Source organism: Dama dama, chromosome 33, assembly GCF_033118175.1.
Source record: "Dama dama isolate Ldn47 chromosome 33, ASM3311817v1, whole genome shotgun sequence".
Lineage (NCBI taxonomy): Eukaryota > Metazoa > Chordata > Mammalia > Artiodactyla > Cervidae > Dama > Dama dama.
In genome coordinates, this window is record NC_083713.1 from 65,408,782 (window position 1) to 65,428,803 (window position 20,022).

Consider the following 20,022-nt stretch of genomic DNA (forward strand, 5'->3'; position numbering starts at 1 on the left):
GAGATTTATATCTGGAAATACGGAGCGCAAGAGGTAATAAATGAGATTGGAGAAAAAGACAGGTAGAGTTAGAGCTAGCAGAAAGAGAGAATAGAAGACTAAGACCTTGGCCATGAGGTGTGGTCATCTTCAGGTGATGGGAGAAGGAGACCTCAGTAGGAAACAGACATGTTTAGATAAGAAGGAGGAGCATATGGAGAATGTAGCCATGAAGGCAAGAGAGAGAAAAATCTTCAAGAAGGAAGGGATGACCGAGGTATGCAGATACTTTAAGTCAAAAGACTTAGGACACATTAGTGAGTGTGGTGATTTTTGGTTTACTGATGATAAGAAACTAGCCTGAGCATAGACATCAGGGCATAAGTTGGGTGGAAGGTAGTTGTTGAGGTTAATTTGGTAGGGAAAAATGTGAAAACAGAACATATAAACTATTCTTTAATATAGGTGGCGGGGAGAGGAGAGAAAAGAGGAATACATTGCAAAGGGGGAGTGGGGCAAAGGAAGATTCCATTAGGGTAAAGTTGATGTTAACTTGTTTGACATCTGATTTAAAATAAATTAAAAAAAAAAAAAAACTTATGGAGAGAGAGAGACCAGCAAAGGGGCAGGTATGAGAGCAAAGGTCCAGGAGAGATGGAAGAGGATGGAATCCAAGGGTCCAGTAGTAGCCATGGCAGAGGGGCTCAGGGATTTCTGTCTGTTAGTTTTCTAATTGGCGTTGTCACTGAGATGATCGCAAATGCATTGGATTTCCTCCCAGAGAGTAGGGTGTCAAAGCTAGGACCACAGGAACATGTCTTGCAGAGTGAAAATTATCCAATATATCCAAACAGAAAAATCTGGAAATGACCACCAGTCAGTGTGAATACAGATGCCCTCTTCTGTATACTTATTGACGGCTTAGTGGTAATGACAGCTCCTTGTTACAGGCTGTAGTTACTGCCAATACTCACCCATAAGAAGAACATTGGCACTAGATTTACTCAGCTTCATCAATCAATTTCTTGGCTGTAGAAAAACTGCAATATCATTTTAGAGTCCCTTATAGCCTAACAAGAGGTAGATAATTAGGTCCTAGGGGATCTGTGTTCTAATAGGTTATTGTGGAGTGACCCTCTCCCTCCCCTTTCCAATCTAGAAGAAGTCTCTGTACTTTATGATTAAATGTGTTCTTCTTCATTTGGAGGAAGGTAAGGATGACTGGAAGAAAGTTGAATGTGCTGCTTATTACTTGGTTTTGGATGTTTGTATAATATGCATGAGTGCATGCTAAGGCACTTCAGCTCTCACTTCAGTCGTGTCTGACTCTTTGTGGTCCTGTGGACCGCAGCCCACCGGGCTCCTCTGTCCATGGAATTCTCCAGGCAGCAATACTGAAGTGGGGTGCCATGCCCTCCTCCAGGGGTCTTCCCAACTCAGGGATTGAACCCACATCTCTTACATCTCCTGCATTGGCAGGCAGGTTCTTTACCACTAGTGCCACCTCAGAAGCCCTTTGTATAGTGTAGGTGTGTAGAATTTACCAGTATTGCAATAATCCCACATGAATGGACAGACGACAGACATCTGCCTCATTTCTCATGTTCACAGGGAGAGAGAGGGAGGAAAGGACTCTGACCATGGATCTGGAAGTCCTAAAATAGCATCACTTTAACATTAAAAGCAGTTAATGTTGTATGTATATATGCATGCTGCCATGATAATTTCTAGCAATTCAATCAGCATAGCATATTCTCACTCATCATTTACATTTTAAAAATCCTGACACTTGGCAGATTTTGAGTGTTTATCAGTACTTAGTGGCTCTCTTTTTTTTTTTTCTTTTGCAATAAGTTTGAAAACTGGTTTCTCTGGTGCTTTTTCATATCAAAATTTTTTTTCTTTTTTTATCTTAGTGCCGAGGTTCTCTGCCCTTTCCCCCAACTATCCTTGTTTCTTTCTTTCTGAAGCTTTGAAAATTCAAGGATAAATGGGCACTCTTTTCACCAAAAGTCACCCTATTTCCAGTCTCGATTTCACTGGGCAGAAATGTGCAATAAAAGTGCTATATAAAAGCTTGTATTTCACAATAAGAAATAATTGAAAACAATCAACTCTTATTTAATCTTAACCTTCTAGTTGGGAAATTTTGCAGATATTGGTACTAGTTTTATCATATTAACTATTTCTTAGCAACAGATATTCTGATGTGGTTATTCTTTATTTTGTCATAGACATTCAAAGTCAAGAAGAACAGAATCTAAATAGTGGAGGAAAGCTGAACATCCCAAGTTGCGGGGAATAAATACATATGTGCATGGAATGTAATGAGACCAGTGCTCCATTCAGGAATATGTATCAGTTGGGGAGCAGTAACTGGAGGCTCTGTTTGACACTGTTTGAAACGTGGTTATAAATTGCCATGAAACTGTGAATATAACTTTAAATGTATGTAATTCAATTTCTGCTTTATTGACTATGCCAAAGCCTTTGACTGTGTGGATCACAATAAACTGTGGAAAATACTGAAAGAGATGGGAATAGCAGACCTCCTGACCCACCTCTTGAGAAACCTGTATGCAGGTCAGGAAGCAACAGTTAGAACTGGGCATGGAACAACAGACTGGTTCCAAATAGGAAAAGGAGTGAATCAAGGCTGTATATTGTCACCCTGCTTATTTAACTTATATGCAGAGTACATCATGAGAAATGCTGGGATGGAAGAAGCACAATCTGGAATCAAGATTGCTGGGAGAAATATCAATAGCCTCAGATATGCAGATGACACCACCCTTATGGCAGAAAGTGAAGAAGAACTAAAGAGCCTCTTGATGAAAGTGAAAGAGGAGAGTGAAAAAGTTGGCTTAAAGCTCAACATTCAGAAAACTAAGATCATGGCATCTGGTTCCATCACTTCATGGGAAATAGATGGGGAAACAGTGGAAACAGTGTCAGACTTTATTTTCTTGGGTTCCAAAATTCCTGCAGATGATGAGTGATTTTAGCCATGAAATTAAAAGATGCTTACTCCTTGGAAGGAAAGTTATGACCAACCTAGATAGCATATTAAAAAGCAGAGACATTACTTTGTCAACAAAGGTCCATCTGGTCAAGGCTATGGTTTTTCTAGTGGTCATGTATGGATGTGAGAGTTGGACTATAAAGAAAGCTGAGCGCCGAAGAATTGATGCTTTTGAACTGTGGTGTTGGAGAAGACTCTTGCGAGTTCCTTGGACTGCACGGAGATCCAACCAGTCCATCCTAAAGGAGATCAGTCCTGGGTGTTCATTGGAAGGACTGATGCTGAAGCTGAAACTCCAGTACTTTGGCCACCACATGCGAAGAGCTGACCCATTGGAAAAGACCCTGATGCTGGGAGGGATTGAGGGCAGGAGGAGAAGGGGACGACAGAGGATGAGATGGCTGGATGGCATCACCGACTCAATGGACATGAGTTTGAATAAACTCTGGGAGCTGGTGATGGACAGAGAGGCCTGGTGTGCTGTGATTCATGGGGTTGCAAAGAGTTGGACATGACGGAGCAACTGAACTGAACTGAACTGAACTGAATTCAGTTGGAAGAGCCTTAACTAATTTAGATAACAATGATGGAAAAATGCTTTGCATTTGATTAAATTGTCTATACAATACTATACAATACTAAGATGTCTGTACAACCTATACAATACTAAAGTGGAATGCTCATACATTCAGTAAGCATATGGACTATGATGTACACACTTAAAACATGTTTCTCATTACAAAAACTCATGGCAAGCAATTTAAAAATTGTAAACAAAATCATTAGTCTGAAAATCTATTTTCTGTCCAATTAAGTCCTACTCTTTTCCAAAAATTCAGCACATGTCAACATCTCCAAAGGAACTCTTAGATTTTTAGCCTCTTAGATTTTTTTCACCTCCATGGCATCTTCTTTTGAAACTTATTATATACAATGTAATTACTGACTTGCCTGTTTCCTATATTTAGCTGATTTTCTTTATTTGAGTGGCTGGTTATAGTACAAAGTGCATAGATGGGTTCAATGGATGATTAGCAAATAAGGAAATAGTTAAGTGCATGAGGGGATAATGAAAGAATGAATGAGTAAATAAGAGAATGATTACTCATATTATAGAAGGAATTGTCTTTAAGTTTTCCAGCATTGGAATGAAACCAATACTAACCATACTTTCCATCTACTTTTCACCACCAACTATGCTCCAGATGAAGCTAATTGGTATATAACTTCACAACTCAAGAGATATTCCATACACCCAGGGTAAATTGATACTGATTCTGTGATGGGGATAATAGAAGAAGAGCTGAGATACATACTGGGGCCCTCTAACTAACTCACAGATAGTTGTTGAAACAAGAATCCTGCACATTAAATCGTTTCTATAATATTTAACCATGCCAAGTAGTATATAAGTAAGTGTTTGGGGAAGACATGAGATAACAGAGATCCCTAAAAGTTAATGTGCAAGAATCTCCTTATATGTTTGTTAGCCATCTGTATGTCTTCTTTGGAGAAATGTCTGTTTAGTTCTTTGAAAAGATGCTCAACATCACTCATTATCAGAGAAATGCAAATCAAAACCACAGTGAGGTACCATTACATGCCAGTCAGAATGGCTGCTATCCAAAAGTCTACAAGCAATAAATGCTGGAGAGGGTGGGCAGAAAAGGGAACCCTCTTACACTGTTGGTGGGAATGCAAACTAGTACAGCCGCTATGGAGAACAGTGTGGAGATTTCTTAAGAAACTGGAAATAGAACTGCCATATGACCCAGCAATCCCACTCCTGGGCATACACACCGAGGAAACCAGATCTGAAAGAGACATGTGCACCCCAATGTTCATCGCAGCACTGTTTATAATAGCCAGGACAAGGAAGCAACCTAGATGCCCATCAGCAGAAGAATGGATAAGGAAGCTGTGGTACATATACACCATGGAATATTACTCAGCCATTAAAAAGAATTCATTTGAATCAGTTCTAATGAGATGGATGAAACTGGAGCCCATTATACAGAGTGAAGTAAGCCAGAAAGATAAAGACCAATACAGTATACTAACACATATATATGGAATTTTAAAAGATGGTAACGATAACCCTATATGCAAAACAGAAAAAGAGACACAGATGTACAGAACAGACTTTTGGACTCTGTGGGAGAAGGCGAGGGTGGGATGTTTCGAGAGAACAGCATCGAAACATGTATATTATGAAGTGTGAAACAGATCACCAGCCCAGGTTGGATGCATGAGACAAGTGCTCAGGACTGGTGCACTGGGAAGACCCAGAGGGATGGGATGCAGAGGGAGGCGGGAGGGGGGGATCAGGATGGGGAACACATGTAAATCCATGGCTGATTCATGTCAATGTTTGACAAAAACCACTACAATATTGTAAAGTAATTAGCCTCCAACTAATAAAGATAAATGAAAAATAAATAAATAAAAAAATTTTTTTAAATTAAAAAAAGAATCTCTGTATCTTTTATAAAAGATACAGATTCATTCTCAGAGATTCTGGATCATTAAATCTCTTGTGGACCTGAGTCTGAATTTTAATGAGATTCACCCCCACCCCACCTTGGTGATTTCCTGCAGTTGTTCTTGAGAAAACACTTTTCACTGGATGAAAGAGAGACTCCAGTGGACCAGAGCTATCAGGGAAATAGGAGATGGGACTTAGGCTGGAGCTTGATGGATGCATGATATTTGGATAGGCAAGGAGGGAAAGGAAGGAATCTCCTTTTTCTTGTGGTAATTGGCAGGAACATCTCTCTCCAAATACCAGATGATTATGATGATTGACAAAATATACTTTCATGACATTGCAGAGTAAGGTATATTACCCTGATGTTTCCTTTTTTGTTTTTAATCTACCACAGAAGCAGGTTTTAAATTGACTTCTTTTTCCCTAGTTTTCACTTTGACCTGTTAAATCTTGACACGTTTCTACACTTCAAAACTTCTAAGGATCAAGCATGCCAGTTATTGCCATATCTTGAGTTGTGATGACATTTTAAACAAGGAGCAACAGAACAGACTTTTGGACTCTGTGGGAGAAGGCGAGGATGGGATGTTCAGAGAGAACAGCATTGAAACTAGTATACTATCAAGGGTGAAACAGATCACCAGCCCAGGCTGGATGCATGAGACAAGTGCTCAGGGCTGGTGCACTGGGAAGACCCAGAGGGATGGGATGGAGAGGGAGGCGGGAGGTGGGGATCGGGATGGGGAACACATGTAAATCTATGGCTGATTCATGTCAATGTATGGCAAAAACCACTACAATATTGTAAAGTAATTAGCCTCCAACTAATAAAAATAAATGGGAAAAAAATAAACAAGGACCATTGGTTAAAAAATAAGTGGAACATTAAATGCTTCCCTCTGCGAACACCACTGACAAACCACCTCTTTCATTTTCCTCTCTGATGTGACTTGGATGGTCACAAAAGTTCTGTGGAAGCACAGGCTACTTTTCCATGTTTATAGGCAGTTGCTATAAAATAGGCTGCATCAGAAACATATGTATATCCACTGTCATGCTGAAAGCTTATACTGTGTTCTTCAAAGCAAAACAGACTCTGAAGGTGTTGATTTGAAAATTTCCCATTAGAAGGAACACATTTGTAGACAATTCAGGAAGCTCAGAGGGACTAATTGTATAGGGTGGTGATCAATTTAGTGTGGGTGAAAGAAGGGTGACAATGGATATCTAGTTGGGAAAGGAGAGAAGAGTCTCAATAGTGACAGCTCAATCCCCAGAGGGAGAACAGTAATACCCAATGGGAAAAGACCAACATGACTAACACCAGTTTTCCTGTCTTGAGTTTTGGCCGTCAGCCACCTGGAGATGACTGTGTACAGTCAGACAAGCATAGCAGACTCTCATTGAGAAGTAGTTCTGTGTAAGTTTTCAATTCTGACAATGCAGATATGGAAGACTTGTTATTAGCACCAGTATCTGGTTCTCTTCTCTTTGCTGGGTGCTCAGAAGACAAAATTTACCAGCTACCCTAGCATTTAGTCAGGCCCTGTGATTAGTTCTGGCCAAAGGCTTTTAAATTGAAGTGATTTCTGGAATGAGATAGTAAAAATTCCTACCCTGTTCACCAGTGTCCCTTTTCCCAGTAGCACTGAAGGCCTCATGTTGAGAGGCTAAGACAGCTTGGATATTTGAGTTATTCCATTTACAGGAAGATCATAATATTTTATCATCCAACCAGAAAATATTGGAGTGAAAAGGATGCTATTAATAATTTTGCCAGGATGATAGACATAAACTGGACTGTCCTTGGAAACCAGGACATAGAAACTCCCTACTCCTGGAAGACAGTTGACTGCCATGGTACCCAGACTGTGTGTCAACATACAATTCAGTCATTTTTAAGCCACTGGGATGTTGGGGTTCTTTGTAACGCCAATGTAACCTGTCCTTTCCAGACTTAGAAGGTAGGTTATTCTTCAGACCAGTTGTTGCTGGAAATTAGAGAGAGGTGCAGTAGCGTTTCTATACTTTCTGAGAAAAGGAAAAGATAGTAGGTACCTCCATCAAGTGTTGACTTGATTGGTTTATATTCCCAAAGAGACTATTTTCTGTCTTTCTCAGATTACGTCCAGAAGATCTACAATTCACAGAGCCTTTACTTCTGGAAAGTTAGTTAAAGACATAAGAGAAACAAATACAAACTTATATAACATTTCACATTTTGTCTTGTTGCATCCTCACAACATCTTTCTGGGGTAAGTAGGACTGACGTGATATATCCATTTCATAGAGAAGGAAACTAAGGTTCTAGAAATGTAAATGATTTGTCCAAAGTTGCACAGCTGGTAGAAATGTTTCCACAGACCCACTTAAGTCATTTTAGGAAGTATAGGACTCTCATACATTTACTTACTATACGATGGCCACAGGAGTTGAGGCTGGGAGAGGATCTGATAGCATCAATTTTCTGGCTGTGCTATGGTTTGCAGTACTGTCTTCTTGATTAAGAGAAGCCACCCTAAAATGTTATGAATCAAATGTCATAAGAAGCATATGAATTAAAGAGCAGGCCCATTGAAGAATGCCCTATGGCATCCAGGAGACTCCAGAAACCAATTTTATGGATTCTTGAAACATTTCTTTGCTACTATTGCACTTGCTTGCCCCAAAACTTAACAGTATAACTGGATCCCAAATATGGTCAATTAGATTTTCCTGCCCTTCTCTAATATTCCCAACGACAACAACAAATACTGACTTACTGTGCTGCCTTGGACATCATTCAGATCCAGTGTAGAGCTGGTTTGACTCTTTAACATTAACTCTCTTTTTCAAGGGCCCCTGAAAAAGAGTCTTTAAGATGTGGAAAGTGAGAACCAAATTCATGATTAATTTCCCAATGAGAAGCAAGTCTAATCATGTCTTTCAATTCTTCATTTTTTTCTGGGTCAAATCCCAAGTAGGTTTTGAAGCATGATAAAACAGAGTGTGTGATGAATTCTTGGGGGTCTTAACCATCTTGTGAGGAGCCAGTCACAACTGTGGAAAAAATTATAAACATATGATGGGCCTCATTTTGAGTACCTGACATCCTTACATTACTAGATTTAGGCTTTCAAAAGCATGGTGCAAATCAAGAAAGAAATCTTGATGACTCAGTCCACATTTTATGTTTTCTTGACCAAGGTAAAATGATAAAATTCTCATTTTAAGAAATGGGGAAAATGATGCTCCAACTAGTTAATATTCTAAAAGAGAATAGCCTCTACTTAAAATTTAATATGTATCCTCATGACACATTAAACTATTTTTATTCCTATTATCAGCAGCCAATAAATATAAACAGTGAGGACCAATTACAAATAGAAATGTCTGTTATCTTCAAAGTTTCCCTAATCTTTGGCTACTGAGCTATAAAGATCTGTACCCTAAATAATAGTGTTGCAGTGCTGCGCTAAGTCATTTCAGTTGTGTCCAACTCTTTGCAACCCTATGGACTGTGGCCTGCCAGGCTCCTCTGTCCATGGTGTTCTCCAGGCTGGAATACTGGACTGGATTCCTTTGCCCTCCTTCAGGGGATCTTCCCAACCCAGGGATCGAACTTATGTCTCTTAAATCTCCTGCATTGGCCCAGTAGGTTCTGTACCACTAGTGCTAAATAATCCATTTATATTAAAAGTAGTTCTCTTGTTAATTCAAAGTTCTTTTTGGGCAGTGTCAAACTCAAAGAATATTCGTTCTTCAGACTACTCAAGAAAACAAAATCTTAGATAAACCAAGTAAATCTGGATGTATTTGTGGAAATTCACTATTTTGAGGAATTCTATTAGGACACATCATAAGGGTAGATTTAGAAGTTAAAGAGACAAAACTTACTTATAAACTGAAAGAGACTCATAGACTTAGAGAATGGATTTATGATTACTGGGGAGGCAAGGATGGGGGAAGGGATAGTTAAGGAGTTTGGAATGAACATGTACACATAGCTATACTTAAAATGGATAATCAACAAGGTCCTATTGTATAGTATGGGAAACTCCACTCAATGTTATGTGGCCACCTGGATGGGAGGAGAGTTTTGGGGAGTATAGATTCATGTATGTGTGTCCCTGAGTCCCTTTGCTGTCCACTTGAAACTTTCACACTGTTGTTAATCAGCTATACCTCAATACAAAATAAAAAGTTTTAAAAAAAGACAAGCTTTTGAGATTGGACCTGGGGGACTGTATTAACTGTTAATTATTTAGTATTAATGAAGCTAATCATATTAATAATTACTGCATTAGTTAAAAACCAGACTCCACTGAGAGAAGTAACCCATTTTGTAGACCTCTTGTGGATTCCTGGGAAACATCACCAACCCTGCCTTCAGGACAGTGAAAACTAGTGAAATACACATCTTTCTGGCATTCACCAGTACACACAGGATTCTCTATCTCTGGATTAGTGTAAACTCTACAAGCACATGAATCCATAAATGCAGTTTTGTGTTCTGCCTCTGTTGTGCAAAGACACTTGAGATTTGCTTGTTAACATTCAGGGGATTCCCTTCAACTCGATGTGAGAAATGAAGGTTTTCCCCTGAATGCATATCCCTGCTTCCTTGCCTTCTTAAAATCTGCCTCTCTCCACACAGTGAGCTCCCCATGCAAGATCAAGATAAGCCTGCTCATGAGGAAATTTATGTTGCTTTCTGCTCACATACAGATGGCCCTGGAGTGAATATGATGCAGTAATTCAAATTAGACTAGCACCTTTCGATCTGTTTATAAATGGTCCTGAATCCCCATGAGTGAATTAAGAGTACTGTGGTTTCTGGGCAACAGTATTATTCTGGCAAAATTTGTGCTGAATTAAAAATATATATCATCTAGGAAAGAAAGAAGAAAGAAATCCTCTCTCTCCCACATTTAGCCAGAGTAAATTTCAGTTTCTGTGCTGTCTCTAGTTACTGTTGACATAGATATAGTCTTCCTAACTATTAAAACCAGGATAAGGAAAAACTGGGTTGAAAACATCAGAGTCACAGCCGACCTGGGGATTGTCCCTGCTTACATGCTTAGACGTGCTAGCTTCTAAGTGAGGAAGCTTATTTGGTAAGGAAACAAGTTGGTGCACTTGGGCAGAACCCAGTTCTAAACCAGCAAAGTTTCCACATGAACAGTTTCATCTTGAAACTGAAAATTAGTCAGCTTTTCCTCTCACTCCTGAAATTGAGGAAAGCTTTTCACTGCAATTAAAATGGAGAGGTAGGGTGGGTTGTTGAGGAAAGCAATGGAAGTAGAATGGGAAAAAGAAATTTAAAAGCAAATGATTTGCAAACAATTTGGGAGACCATTCAAAATATGTTCTTCATTAATATAATTCTCCGATCTTTTCTCCTTTAGCAGCGGGACACTGGTCTTTCTTAGCAGAGATTCGTCGGCCAGGTGGTAAAGGGTGTCCAAGCTAGGGACTGAATCGTGAACCCTGGCCTCATTAGGATAATATCCTAACTATCTAAGCTAATTAGTTGCAGATGAAGCATGTGAACTGTGGACTGCATGTTAAATATGACAGAAAGAGCAGGGAGTTATTTCTGGGAGATGATCGGTTTGTTTTACCAATGACCAGGAGCCCTGCATCTTAGCCCCATGAGTCACAGCCCCTTTAGTCTTGCTGGTACCTCTCACTTGTTATGACTTCTCTCTGACCAGTTAGATCTACATGTAGGTCTGTAGGGCAATGACAGTCTTAAGGAGCCAGGGAACAAATGAGGGAAAAAACTCTTAGATTCATTTGTTCACTCACTTAAAAAAACTTATTGAACAGTGACTCAGTAATACTAGCTATGCTTAGTTGTCAGAGATAAATAAGACAGTCGCTGAACTTAAGGAACTCAGAGCTCATTAATAAGATGCTATGAGGTTATGATGGAGAGGAGCTCAGAGTGGGAAGAAAGGACAGTGGTCCAGTAGGCTCAGGTACAAAGGAGATCCTGGACTTTACCTTTCCAGGCTTTCTTCAGATTCTGTGTGGTTTCAAGGCTGCCTGGTGACCCACTGGGCCTACTGCGGCAGATCAAGGGCACTCCTGCAGCAGTTCTGGAGACAAACCACCAGGTCAGAACACTCACTTTTGAAAGTGGCCAAGATTCAGAATAGTGTCGCAAGCAGAAGCTACGTGAAGGTCAGAGTGCCATGGAGACCTCCAGGCTCTAATCAAACAGAACAGACAGACTGGGAATAGCTTCAGGACCTTCGCACAGAAGCAGAAGGACCAGCAACAAATCTGAAGACAAGTGACTTCTCTCCAGGTGTAAGGTGACACCACACCCAAATCTCCTTTCTCTGTAAAGATTGAGATCCACACAGCCAGACCTGCAAACACCTAGCAACCATTTGTGGAAGAAAAGCAGTTGCTTCTCTTTTACATTTCTATCCAAGCGATAAATGGTCTACCTTTAAAAACAAAACTTTGTCAATAATTTATTATGAAAAAATTTAATTACAGAAAAAGTTGAATGTATTTTATAGCAAACACTATAAACCCACCAGCTAGATTCTACTTTTACTGTACTTGCTCTAGTACATATCTAGCCATTTATCCGTCTCTCTCTCCATCCATCATCTAATCATTAAAGCATTTCATAGTATATTTCAGGCATTGATATATTTTGGCCCAAATTATGTAGATATGGGCATGTATATTGCTAATTAGAGTTCTATATTTGTTTACTCCATATTTTTTTGTTTCAGGGTAAAATTTATGTACAATGATATACACAAATCTTAAACGTAGCATTGGATGAATTCCAACGAATGCTTCTATTTGTGTAATCCATCGAAACCCCTAGAGAGAAATAGAACATTAGCATCATCCCAGGAAGTTCCTTGTGTTCCTTACCAGTCAGTCCTTGCCCCCTCCCCCCGCCCTCTCTTGACAATCACTATTGTTAAGTTTTACATCATAAATTAATTTTCCCTGTACTAAAGTTACATATAAATGAATTCATGTAGTATTTATATTTAGTCTTTTGTGTGTGCCTTCTTTCTCTCACCCTAATGTTTTTGAGAGTTTTCCACACGGCATGTATCAGCTTATTCCCTTTGATTGCTGAATAGTCTTCCAATGAAGGAAATATACAGGCATACTCTGTTGTATTGTGCCTCAGTCTTTTGTATAATACTTCCCAAATTCTACATTTTGAAGGCTTGTGTCAATCCTGCATGATCAGCTGATAGCTTTTCTTCTTTGTTAGTAATAAAGTATTTTTAATTAACGTATACTGGTTTTGTAGATAGAGTGCTACTGTACATTTAATAGGCTACAGTGTAGAATAAACATAACTTTTATATGCAATAGGAAACCATTTGTGAGACTTTTTTATTGTGATATTTACTTTATTGCAGTGGTCTATAACTGAACCCAGAAACTATCTAATCAAGATATGCCTGTCACACAGTTGTTTATATATTCTCTTGTTGATGGACACTTGCTTCTCAATGGATTTAAAAATTTTTTTAAGAATCCATCATGTTAGACTAGGTCTGGGGTTTAAAGTAAGATTTGAGACAAAAGTTAATGCTAGTCAGCATGTGGGGGCTCATGAAAAAGACGTTTGGTTATATACAAAATAAATGAATTGTATTTTGTCTAAATACCCCAGTGGTAGTATGCTTAAAATTTTTAACCCTGCTAATAGGCATCCAATGAAAGACTTTCTTGTAAGCATTTCTCTTTTCTCTAGCAGATGTGAGAAGGATGCTTGTCCCCTTATGGTCTTTGACCTTGCAGGATGGTTGCTGGTCTCCAAATGGGGTCATGTGGCATGATTTCATAAGGAGGAGGCTCCAGGAGAAGGAGAGATGCTGCCCTGCCCCAGGTCCTTCAGCCTTCTTCCTGTTTGAACCACAGTCCCTTTCTTCTTGTCTTAAAATGAAATTCAGTCATGGAGGTCTCCTTGCTTAAACTGATACACTTTCTCAAAATGAGAGGATTGGGAGTCAAATACAGTAAAACGCAAGGAGAAGCAATTTGCAAGTCACAGCAGCAGCTCTCGACAAACTGCACAGTGTAGATGAAGAGAGTATGGCATGCATTTTAGCAGAAGTGGGTGGGTTATGATCTTGAAGCCTCTCACATAAGAAAATATGAGGGACTATTGAAAAATTGCATTAGTGATTTCATTATTATTTTATGTGACTCATCAGCAAATACACAAGTTAAAGTATATTTCTTAAAAACAAAAAGCATGATCAGCTTTTGGTTCAAAGAGCCTTATGAGTTACTAATTTGATTTGGGGAGAGTGACTTCTTGTTTTTGTGTTCATTTTGTTCCATTTCTGTCAAAAGTGACATACTAAACTGAATATTTGATCACAAGAGTCACAAAAGAACACTTCAGTCTAATGGTCTGATCAGTTCCCAGAGTGTCATTAGGCAAAAGAGGGGGTAGGATTTGGGGAGGAAGAAAGAAGTGTGGACGAGTTCACTTTCCTTTACCTGCTGTTAGAATAAATTGCTCCCAGAGTGCCCTGGGATCCTGTTTTCTAATAATCCTTTCATTATTGAATGAATGAAGTCCTTTAGGGCTCAAATCATATTCTCTAATTGTGACATTATTAGGTTGTTTCCTGCCTTGAAGAGATTCAGGAAACTATTATCTTTGAACATTTACTTCCAGAAGAATCTTCCTTGTGTTGTGCAGGGAAACTGTCTCTGTAAGACATGGGTGCAGATCCACTGACAATTCCCTAGTCATGTGCTCTTTAAAAGGGATTCTGTGACAAAGGTGGGTCCCTGGGCACAGGGAGATTTTATTTCAAATTCTCACTGATCCAGCTCTTAGGTGGTTTTGAATCGTTATTCTCATGAATTCTTTTTTAATGTCCTTTTTTTCTAACTTTAAGTTTGTGCCCCTTTTAAGCAAAACCTTTGTTTCTTCTGCTAGAGAAAGTACTATAGTGGTGGTGGTAATTAAGTGATATATATCATAAAACATGGAATCTGTTTTTAATTAAATACAGTTCTTACATTTTTATCTATATTATCTAAAATATACTATTTGCATATGAATTTAGTTTATTTGTCTGATGTGTATAGGACTTAACTTTTAAAAAATAGTTCACTTAATAAATATTAAAATTTATTGCATATCACCAAATATAATTTTAGCCTAGGCAGTTTTTAGTTATGATAGTTACTTGACCCATACTCAGATGATGAAAGGATTTAATCTCAGGTTAGACAGTTCAGTTCAGTTGCTCAGTTGTGTCCGACTCAGGTTAGACAAAAGTGGGGAAAAAATCAGAACTAGAAGATGTTAATTAAGGTTAGTGTTTAATGATACGTTCAACAAATCAGCAACTTACAAGCAAGAAAACTCTGCCCATGCCTGACCTGGAGAAAGGAACTGGATTATTTTTAGTTCACATTTGGGAAGCGGATGGTGTAGTTGTTCTGTGTGTAGACTAAACTCATACACCAGCTATCAAAATAATAAAACAAAATAAAGTGTCACTGGACATCACACTACAATGGATGGTGCTTCACAGTCTTTGATTTTTAAAATAAGGGAGTTTACTAAATGATAATCTTTTTTAAAAATGTCATTAGGGAGTAAATAATGGTATATTCTTATAAAGTTCAAAATATTTCTCTGTCACCAGATTCATAAAAGTTGTGAAAAGATGAGACAACTTAATTTTTTTTTTTTTTATCAAGAGTTGAGCTGAGTCCCTACAACTCTGTTCCAAGCTGTAGCTTGGATATATAGCTGGTTTTAATTAATCATGAATTTGTGCCAGAAAAGTGTTCACAGTGTTACTCTGGGTCTAGGCTGCTTGGGATTCTATTTTAACAATTCTCTGTCCACACCCTCTTTTTTCTTTCTTAATTTTTAAACTGTGAAGCAAGAAGAAAGGGGAGAAGGTGAATAAATGTTTTTCTTTTTGATCCAGCAACTCGTGCATAGAACTTTTAATTACACAGAAGAGATAGCAGCAAGATATGCACTGAAACAGAATTGTATTCTAATTTATTGATGACAGAGACAAGACTTTATTTTAACTGAGTTTTACCTATTGGGCCATAATTAAGCCAAATTTGTATATACATGATTAAAGTAAGGATTGACATGAGAAAGACTTTCAGTCTCTTTGCGAAGGTAGGAAAAGAGTAGATTAATATTTAGGAGATGAGAGTCTAGTCCCTGCTGAGTGATCTTGGGCAAGTTATTAACATTATCATTACCCTTCTCTTTTTTCCTATTTAAAATATTTGTATTTATTTATTTTGCTATGCTGTGTCTTATTTGCATCATGTAGGATTTTCAGTCTTCCTTGTAGCGTGCAGTTTCTTTCAGCTGCAGCATGTGGGATCTAGTTCCCATACCAGGGATTAAACTCAGGCTCCCTGCTTTGGGAACTCAGTCTTAGCCACTGAACCACCAATGAAATCCCTACTTTTCTTGTTTGTGATAGATTTAGCAAATGTCATGGAAAATCTTCTACCTTAAAGAGGTTGTTTCTGTTTCTATAAAATGAAATTAGGAAGTATTAAAAAAAATTGTCTTTCATCAGTTATTATTTCAGAATTTGTAGCTTCTTCACACCTGTTCTTTTCTCCTGAACTTACTTTGTCTTTTCTACCGGGCCTTTCGAACCTCTCCTCAGGTCAGGAATAATATTTTTGCTTTCTTGGGTTTAGCAGCTAATAGGTGTTCACAAATATAACTCATAATTGGCAGTTAAGACTCCTGTTCATTTAAAATCATTTCCTTGAATGTAAATAAAGCCTAGTGGAAAAAGGATGCTGTTTTTACAGTCATGAAAATAGTTTAATCCTAACTCCCTATCCAACTAACCATGATTGTGTAAGTAAGCCACTTAACCTTTCTGGGCCTCAGCTTTATCATCTACCACAGAGATACAATGATATTTTAAAAAGTGCATTGCCACTGCCATATGCTCATTCATATCTGAGTCTTTGTGATCCCGTGTACTGTAGCCTGTAAGGCTTCCCTGTCCATGAGATTCTCCAGGCAAGAATACTGGAGTGGGTTGCTATATCCTCCTTCAGGGGATCTTTCCAGCCCAGGGATCAAACTTGCATCTCCTGCATTGCAGGCAGACTCTACCTACTGAGCTAAAAGTGCATTATGATGATTAATAGATGAGAGAGTTCTTTGACAATTTTAAAGTACTACTTAATCACCATTAATAAAATGAGATATGTGAAACTATTGGGAACATATTTTGTTTTCCTGGATGGATTCACGAAGAGGTGGCTTGTGTAAATGTTCAAAAAAATCATTCTCTGCACACTCGTAATCAGTGTCTATCATCTTCTCCAAATCCTGAAAGGATAATGGTTCCACTCCCTGAGAAGGCAGAATTTTCCCAATTATAACACAGGTTTGCATTAGCCCAGTTCATCTGCAGTGTCTTTTCTCTGCTGCTAAGTAATGATGTACCATATGAGAAGCTGGCTTTCTGAACTACACTTACCTTGGTTACTGTAAGGGTCTTGCCACTTCCAGGAATTCATAGACCCCTACGGCCCCTAATTTGTCTTGCTAGATAGATGCTCGAGTGAGAGAGAGGGCTTTGTCTACTTCTCCCCACAACTCTTCTGAGCTAGGATCATATTGAGTCTCTGGAATACATGCTTCAGGATGGGACTTGAAGAGAACCGACTCAGGATCTGGGCACAAGAGCACTGTGTTCAGTGCGTTCCATTCGGGCAGCCTGCTCTCAGAATTCTGGTCCATGAATCCTCACAGATAAGTCCCAAGGACAAGGCCATTTGAATACAGTCTGAATATACATTTTCATTGCTTGTTAGAGTAAGCATTTAATATTTTTTTAAAAAATGAATCAACCAGAGATTCGCATAATAATGTCTTCGGAGTGTTTACTTTACCCAGAATTGAAGGATAAATTAAGAATATATGACCTGGTTCTATACAAAATATTGTAATTTACTTCAGAGGATAAAGCATGCATACATGAAATCTTTGAGGATTAGAATGGAGAATTTTTAAATGAAAGAATAAGTATAGGGTTGTAAGAATTCACAGAAGTAGGGTACTAATAAGAAATCTCTTAGGAAGTAAAACTTGAGGTGGATTTTGAAAGATGGATGGCCCATGAGAAGAGGAAAGGCTGTTGGCATTCCAGAAAGTAGTAGCAGCTTGAGACAATGTCTGGAAATGGAAATGAGTGTGTGTGTTTTACTCTTCTCTTTTGGGCTTGAGGGGGGAAGTATTGGGAAGGGGTACTTTGACGTGGGTACTTAATAAGATTATGGCATACAATATATGGTATAATGTGACCCATAGAAATATTCATAAATGTGCATTAAGATATATTTGTGAAGATATTTATTAATTGAAATAGCAAAAATTTTGAAGCAATTTAAATTCCATCAGCAGAGGAACGTTTAAAAATTTTATGGTACATTCACATTATGAAATATTAGGAAGTAGTTGAAAAGAGGAAAGTAGATCTTTGTGTGCTGACATAGAAAGATCACCATGGAAAGATGTAACAGTATATTAATGGTGAAGATGCATTCATGTAGGATTTGCCGACTTTGAAAACTTATTTTTAGAAAATCAAAACAGTATTTCAGAAAGATTACTGGAGTGACATTGTGTCAAATTGAAAGTGAAGAGGGATGTTGGAAGATGTTTGCATGAGTACAGACATGAGAGTCCAAGGATAGAGACCTGAATGGTAAACAGAAAGAGAGAGAAGCCCGGGCCGTTCTGCAAAATGATCGTAGAGGACTTAGGACAGATTCTTAATACAGGGGGTGAAGGAGAGAGGAGAGAAAAGAGATTTCTAGGCTTTAAGCTTAGGGAATCATTTGCTGAAGAGTGATTTCTACTTACTGAATAAAACCCATGTTAATAGGAAACATTTCTTAAATTATTTATTATCTATCTATTTATTTTTGTTTGTTCATTTTTCAGGATGGAAGAAACAGTACGAAATCTACTACAGAGTCAAGGACCTCCAGAACAGAAAAAAGAAGAAACTGTTAATATAATGGTCTATCAGGTATACCACACGTCTTACTCTTGGCTGGGAACCGGTCAGCTTGTTTGGCTCAGATTTCTCTATCTCTGTCCACCCTAACCTGGAGATAAATAAGAAAGGATGGTCTGACCCCAGTGCTGAGAGCCACCCCAGTTACCTCTGTTTGAGGAATCCTGTACACGTTTACTTCATTCTTTCATTTCTTGTACTTTGTGAAAAAGAATCATAGATTTAGTTGTATGAGAGTGCAAAAAGTAAGTTTATAGTGATGCAGAGAGACCTACAGAAGTATTGCAGAATTCTAACCAGGGCTGTAAAAGAGGTATTTGGGAACAAAGGGGAGGGAGTACTTCTTTCTGTTCAGGGAGGTAAGGAATGCTTCTCAGGGCTCTCACACATGAGGTGGGCCTGAGGAATAGAGAAACAAGAGAAAGAACATCCCAGGCAGAGGGAAGCCTGTGTAAAGGGGCAGTGGTGTGAGTGTGCACGACAGGCTCCTGGAGAGGAAGACGATCCCAGGATGCTGAAGATCTGCTTGAGGTTATGCCTGTCTGCTCCGCTTAGGCGTGTGGCCTTGCGCCTCAGGCCACGTGAAGTCTGTAGACATCCAAAGAGGGTCAGGGGTCAATAGCCTAACAAGTTGTCACCTTTTGATAACCCTTATCCCCCGGTGCTTTAGCACTAGTAAAATGAGGGGCTTTCCTGGTGGTCCATTGGTTAAGAAGCCACCTGCCAATGTAGGAGACATGGATTTGATCCCTGCTTCTAGAAAAATCCCACATGCTGCATGGCAACCATATCCCTGCGCCCCATCTACTGAACCTAGAGCTCTGGAGCCTACGAGATACAGCTACTGAGCCCACGCGCCACAACTACTGAAACTTGAGTGCCTAAAGCCGGTGCTCTACAACAAGAGAAACCACCTCAATGAGAAGCCCTCGCACGGCAGCTGGAGAGTAGGCCCTGCTGCTGCTGCGAGGTCGCTTCAGTCGTGTCCGACTCCGTGCGACCCCGTAGGCGGCAGCCCCCGTCCCTGGGATTCTCCAGGCAAGAACACTGGAGTGGGTTGCCATTTCCTTCTCCAATGCACGAAGGTGAAAAGTGAAAGTCAGTCATGTCCGACTCTCAGCAACCCCATGGACTGCAGCCTACCAGACTTCTCCGTCCATGGGATTTTCGAGGCAAGAGTACTGGAGTGGGGTGCCATTGTCTTCTCCGAGAGAGTAGGCCCTACTCTCCACAATTAGAGAAAGCCAGTGCACAGCAATGAAGACCCAGCATAGCCAAAAATAAATAAATCTTTAAAATAAAACAAAAAACACTAGCAAGGTGACCAGGCCAGGAAGCTGGGCATCTAATCTGAGCATGACCCAAGTTGGTCACACAGATGAGAAGACTCTGACAGCAGAAAGAGGCCCAGGCATTCTATCTAGATCAATGGAAGACTTTTATTGAAAAGCCCTTAAAATCACAAAGAAACACCCAATATCCATTGCACAACTATGCAT

At 39.2% G+C, this 20,022-nt stretch overlaps 1 protein-coding gene across 1 annotated transcript in view; it reads left to right on the forward strand.

Annotated features, from left to right (window-relative positions):
• NCKAP5 (NCK associated protein 5) overlaps nucleotides 1-20,022 on the forward strand; it is a 1,007,389-nt gene that overhangs the window by 634,911 nt on the left and 352,456 nt on the right. The window contains exon 6 of the mRNA XM_061135363.1: nucleotides 18,448-18,535. Within this exon, the coding sequence (XP_060991346.1) occupies nucleotides 18,448-18,535 (88 nt within the window). The remainder of the gene's footprint in view (nucleotides 1-18,447; nucleotides 18,536-20,022) is intronic.